Consider the following 6,226-nt stretch of genomic DNA (forward strand, 5'->3'; position numbering starts at 1 on the left):
AGCTACTGTGGTTAATTCGGGGAGCCTATTTTATATGTACATCATGCATGTGCCTATGTTAGATTTGTAAAGAAACTCTTAGTAAGTGGATGAAGAAATAGAATGCACTTAAGATTTAAAGCTGTACTCAAAGCCACCGTGCTCGCAACGCAGTAGTGTCAGTGCTTTAAGAATTTATGATATACAGTATGTGCAACTCTGTATGTGCACTAACTATAGTCCTGGGCACAAGCTAAGCTGTTTGGTATGGGTACCCAGGACCAGGTGATTACAAAAGTTTCTGATGTTGAGCTGAGTCCAGGCCAAGGCCGGGCTAATCCTGTTAGGTTGTAGGATTCAAGATACCCTCCCTGTTGTCCGTTGCTATGTGCAGTTCATAAAAAAAAAAAAGCACTCTGGACTGGATTCTGTAAATGGTACCTAAGTCGGCAATGTCTATGAAAATGGACACCAGCCACGTGTCAAACATGCTTAAGCGTAGGGTTGCCAGATTTTACTTAGCCCCACCCCGCCCCCGCTGCTTGCTCTGGTCAGGCAGGAGGGCATCCGCGCATGCGCGGGTGCGACACAATGATGTCATGCACTCTCTTGCCCGACACAATTTTGCTAGCCCAGGCCACCGGTGTGGAATTGCTCTTCTCCATCGCCATCAGATAGCTGACATCGGCCAGCACCGCCTCCAGGTCTGCCATGGTGAAGCGAGAGAAAAAGCAGAGAGAGCGCACGCGCTTCCTCCCATGCCATGCGCCACACCGCAGAGTGAGAATAGCTCACCGAAATAACAATAATAATTTTTTTTAAACCCCCACAGCATCCTCCCCTTCCCCTGCCGCCCTGCTCTTTGCGAGCCCGTGTTTTTAACCCGTGGGTTAAAAGCGGGGCTGCACTCTTGCTCGCTCCTTGCAGCGTGTTCTGTTCCATTAAAGCCCCCCCTCCCCCTTGGGCTAGATTCACTAACGTGAGAGCAAGCACATGCGCAGACCGCTTCCACAGGCAAGAAGATGGTCTGTGTATGCGTCAGGATCGCTCTGCAGCAATTCGTGAGGGTCAGTGTGGGGAGTGTCTCCAATCGGGTTACTTTGCATGAAGACTGTTAGAGAATTGGTCACCCTTCGCCCACGGATCTGATGGGAAAGGGAGGTTAATGAATCTGGCTCATAGTGTCCCGCTGGGACCTTTCCTATCTGCCAGACTCACACTGAGGCCTCACACCTAGAAAGTTTTTCAGAATACTCATCATGGAGTCACTGTATGAAGTATGAAACAATCACTCATAATATGTAAGTCAAATTTTGCTGACTTTGCCATTTTAAATTAGAAATTTCAAAGCCATAAAGTGACCAAATAGTTTACAAGAACATTCATTCTGGAGAAAGTCAGGTGAATGTTTCTGAATAAATTTAGAAACTGCAGAAATCTGATGTACAGTAGCTCCACTGAAACCAATAGAGTGCCCTGTCCTCTAAAGCTTCCTGTGTGACCAGGGCAGGATTAACCAATAGGCCAAGTAGGCACGTGCCTAGGGCCCGAAATGGTCAGGGGGGCCCGATGAAGGAGGGCATCAACATTGTTTTTTCCAAACGGCAATGGGCCACTCCAGCATCGATTGGCAACGAGGGCCCCTCCCCCGATCAGCAACGTGGCCTCCCCCCCCAACGACGGAAAGTAAGACAAGCAAGCAACGTGGGTAAGAAAGGCAACGGGAACTGTAATTGTGCAAGCGGTGCTGCTTGCCCAAAGCTTCCCACTGATGCAGCTTCCTGTTTCCGCCTGGGCGCATGGTGGGGTGGGGCGTGGCAGGGGGGCTCAGTGGACTTGTGTGCCTAGGGGCCCTCGACAAATTAATCCTGCCCTGTGTGTGGCACAACTTGGATTTCAGCTGAGGACTATATACTGTATGTTCAATAAATTACTGTTAATTAGTCAAATTACAAATATTACCATAGCCTTGCACATCCTACAGCAAATGGCCAAAAATACACAATCCATGTTCTCACTCGACAAACATACCAATAAAAGACTCTAAACACCTTAAAATATTGTTACCTGTATTTTCTGCAGACTTGCTGATGCTTCAGTAATATTTTGAGGTACATCAAAACACTTTACAGTGTTGATTTTTGCAGTCACAAGCCACTGCTGGAAGTCCCTGAAAGCAATACGAAATCTCTGCTCCAAGACCTGCTCTTTATTCTGACATCCCTTGGAAGTTTGCAAGCACAGGCTTGTGGGTGGCAGGGGAGGAAAACAGAAATAGAACAATAAATTCATCATGCCAGTGAAACAGTGCCTGGAAAACACAGCAAAGTTACTTGCTTATCACAAGGATTCTCTGAAAATAGCAGTTTTAATGGTCACAAATATAGGCTACTTGATTGCATCGTACCAAACTGATTCTTCCAGAACATTCTGTACAGGCATGAATGCAGTTCCTGTGTTCTATTGGTGTCCCTCGTTTCTGCAGAATAGATTTGATTGGGGGAAGGGGAGACTCAGAAAGAAGGAGGGAAGGTTTTTGTGACTGGAGCATCGCTACATTTTCTCTAGAGACTAGCAGTTTCCTACATTACACATCTGGGACTTCCCACTTAAGGATTATCTCCCCCCCCAAAAAGGGAGCAATAACAAACATCACCAATATACAGGAAGACAGCCTTATATTATAAAATGGGCCCTAGGAGACGTGGACAATGGCTAGTGCAAAGCTAATGTTCTATCAAAAGGCCTATCTAGACAGTAAGGGGCTGAGTCTACAAACGGTGCTTTAAGTTAGGCGACGATAGGCGTAATGCCCCCTAACTTAAGTAATCTGCACCCATAAAAACTACTTAACATCCTATTTAAATAAAAAATGTAGCTGACTACCTGTGCCTCCCGAAACAGTGCCGTAATCGCGACTATGGAGGTGCCTACTGCCGAAAAAGGTGTGTGCCATTAGTTGCTTCTGTAGATGTGATTCATGTGAAAGGTAGGTGTCGGAAGTGTTCAAACCCCTGGTTTACATTTCCAGTGCCTACCTTTCACCCAAGTTGCAATTCTGCAAACAACGCTGTTGAGTGACAGACATGCGATCAGCAACGTTTTTGTAAGCGGCTGCCAATAGTGACTCTGTTTGCAGAATCTGGCCCTAAGAGGATGTGAATTTGTGAACCAAACTCCACGTCATGGTGCTGACGAGCTCTTCACTGGAGACAGACCCTAAAATGATAAGCTTCATGTGACCTTTCAAAAGCAGAATAGTATGAGCATAATAGAAAGAAATGCAATTTATTATCTAGAAAGAAATAGTACCCTTTCTAGTCTGTTATGAGATATATATACTTTTAATCAGGGAATACTGTGTGAGTTCAGTTATTATTATGATTACTAAAGGATACATACATTTATATGATGGTAAATACCTTCATCTGTCTAAGAAAGCAAATAGAATGTTAGGAATTATCAGGAAAGGAATGGGAAACAAAGATGAAAATATTATAATGCCATTGTATCGCTCTATGATATGGCCGCAACTGGAATATTGTGTGCAGTTCTGTTCACCGTATCTCAAAAAAGATATAGCAAAATTAGAAAAGGTATAGAGAAGGTCGACAAAAATGATAAAAGGTTTGGGACAACTTCCCTATGAGGGGAGACTAAAGCAGCTAGGGCTCTTCAGCTTGGAGAAGAGATGGCTCAGGGGCGATATGAAAGAGGTCTCTAAAATACTGAGTGGAGTGAAAAGGGTAGATGTGAATCATTTGTTCACTCTTTCCAAAATACTAGGACTAGGGGGCATGTGATGAAGCTACTAAGTAGTACATTTAAAACAAAGCAGAGAAAATATTTAATCACACAACAAGTAATTAAACTCTGGAATTCATTGCCAGAGAATGTGGTGAAATCAGTTAGCTTAGCGGGGATTAAAAAAGGTTTGGCTAGTTTCCTAAAAGAGAAATCCATAGGCCATTATTTAGATCTTCGGAACTTGAGCTCTCTCCAAGTTTTCCGCAAACATCTGAAAACCTGGCTTTTCTCAAAAAATGTAAGTCTCCTTCCAACTTAGGAATCAAGGAAACTCTTATATCTTGGCATCCCAAGTCCTGTAAATTTTCTTCACACTTCTACCTCTAACCCTCTGTTGTAGTTCCTTCCTATTTCTCCTACTGTAAACCGCGTCGAGCTCTACGAACGTGGAGATGATGCGGTATACAAACCTAAGGATTAGATTAGATTAGATTAGATTAGATCAGTATTCTTCAACCGCCGGTCCGCAATAATTTGCTGCCAGTCCATGAAAAATTAGTGTCCCCTGCAAGCACGTGTCCGTCTTCTTTCGGCTTGGCTGCTCCTTGTCTTCAGTGCCTGCTGCACTTGTTTGCCAAGACAGCGCACAGTGGCTCTTGCACACTGCACGTGGCTGACCCTGAACCGGAACCAGGTCAGCAGCATGCAGCGTGCAAGAGCTACTGCATGCTGTTCCTGGCAAATAAGTGCAGCTGGCACTGAAAATAAGGAGCAGCCAAGCCAGAAGGAAGACGGACACATACTTGCAGGGACACTGATCCGGCTTCAGTAGAGGGGAGCATACCCAGCTGGATGGCCCTGAACTAGTAAGGGAGAGAAGGGATAACGCGGGACAAAGGGAGAAAAGGGGAAGGGGGAGGAGAGTGTTGGGACATGGGAGGGGTATAAATTTGGGACAAAGGATGGAAGGTGGGGGGGACATGAACTCGGGACACAGAAGGAAGGGTGGAGGCATGAACTTGGGACACAAGGGAGGGGATAGAAAGGGAGAATTGTTGGGGATGAGTGTGTAAGTAAGAGGGAAACATGGTGCACATGGGGAAAGGAAGAAAGAAGAAAATTGTTGGGCATAGAGAGAGAGAGAGGAGTGAGGTAGAGATACATGGGGAAGAGAAGGATGAGAGGGAGAAATGTTGGATATGGTGATGGAGAGGGAACAGAGGGACAGATTGAAGGGGATGCAAGGGGGAGGAATGTTGGATATAGTGATGGAGGAAGAGGTGTGGCATGGTGCTGGAGAGGAGTGATAGAAGGAGAAATGTTGGGCATGGGGCTGGTGGGCAATAGTGAAAAATGCAGCACATGATCTAGGGAATGAGAGAGGGAAAAATGTTGGATATGGTAGTAAGAGGGAGTGGGAGAGATGCACCATAGTACTCTCTCTCTCTTTCTCCACTCCCTGTTCACAGGATGGAGACGGGGACCAAGTTCACAGGGACAGGACAGGGACCGAGCTGCAGAGATGAGGTGGAAACGAGGGTTTTTATTTCAGTCTTAGTAGTTTGCCAGTCCACAAAATAATTCTTTTATTTCCATCGCTCCATTGGTGTAATAAGGTTGAAGAACACTGATTTAGATGGCTTGGAGGAAATCCACTGCTTATTCATAGGATAAGCAGCATAAAATATGTTTTATTACCTGGGATCTAGCTAGGCTTGGGACCTGGTTTGGCCACTGCTGGAAACAGGATACTGGGCTTGATGGACCTTCGATCTGTCCCAGGATGGCAATTCTTATGTTCTTATGTAATGGTGTTTTGCAAGATCACTCAAATTTTCCACAAGTGATACACGTCTTACAAATTCTGTAAGGGGCATGTACAGTATACTTTTGAGCTCAACTGTATAGATAAATATAGTTCTGGGTAAATTTTATATGGGGAAAATATTAGAACAATTAGAACAACAAGACAAGAGAGAGGAGATATCATTGAGAAATTCAGATATCTCTGTGGCACAAATGCACAGGAGGCAGGTCTCTTTCAATTGAAAATAAGTTCTGGGACAAGGGGGCATAAGATGAAGTTGAAGGGGTATCAACTCAAAAGTAATCTAAGGAAATACGTCTTCAAGGAAAGGGTGATGGATGCGTGGAACGACCTCCCACTGAAGATGGTGGAGACAAAGACTATATTTGAATTCAAGGAAGAATGGGTTAGGCATGTGGGATCTCTTAGGGGAGATATGGATGGGCAGATTGGATGGACCACAGGGCCTTTATCTGCCGTCATTTTCTCTGTTTCTATGTGTAAGAAGTAACTTAGTCTGTTTGTTGAGCATCATTTTCAGGTGAGGAGTGGAGTCCCTCAGGGTTCGGCGCTCTCAGCGTTACTATTCAATATTTACATGGCCACAACTGGTCAGCTGTTTCAATCCTTAGGGGTCGAATACTGCATATACGCAGATGATATCATCTTTTTTCTTCCCAGTGTGTGTATGGG

General features: G+C 44.9%; 1 protein-coding gene across 1 annotated transcript in view; it reads right to left on the reverse strand.

The window, feature by feature from the left end:
• Positions 1-6,226, reverse strand: part of SYNE1 (spectrin repeat containing nuclear envelope protein 1) — a 994,076-nt gene that overhangs the window by 503,360 nt on the left and 484,490 nt on the right. Inside the window, exon 55 of the mRNA XM_033936910.1 lies at positions 2,047-2,224. Within this exon, the coding sequence (XP_033792801.1) occupies positions 2,047-2,224 (178 nt within the window). The remainder of the gene's footprint in view (positions 1-2,046; positions 2,225-6,226) is intronic.

This window comes from Geotrypetes seraphini, chromosome 3, assembly GCF_902459505.1.
Source record: "Geotrypetes seraphini chromosome 3, aGeoSer1.1, whole genome shotgun sequence".
Lineage (NCBI taxonomy): Eukaryota > Metazoa > Chordata > Amphibia > Gymnophiona > Dermophiidae > Geotrypetes > Geotrypetes seraphini.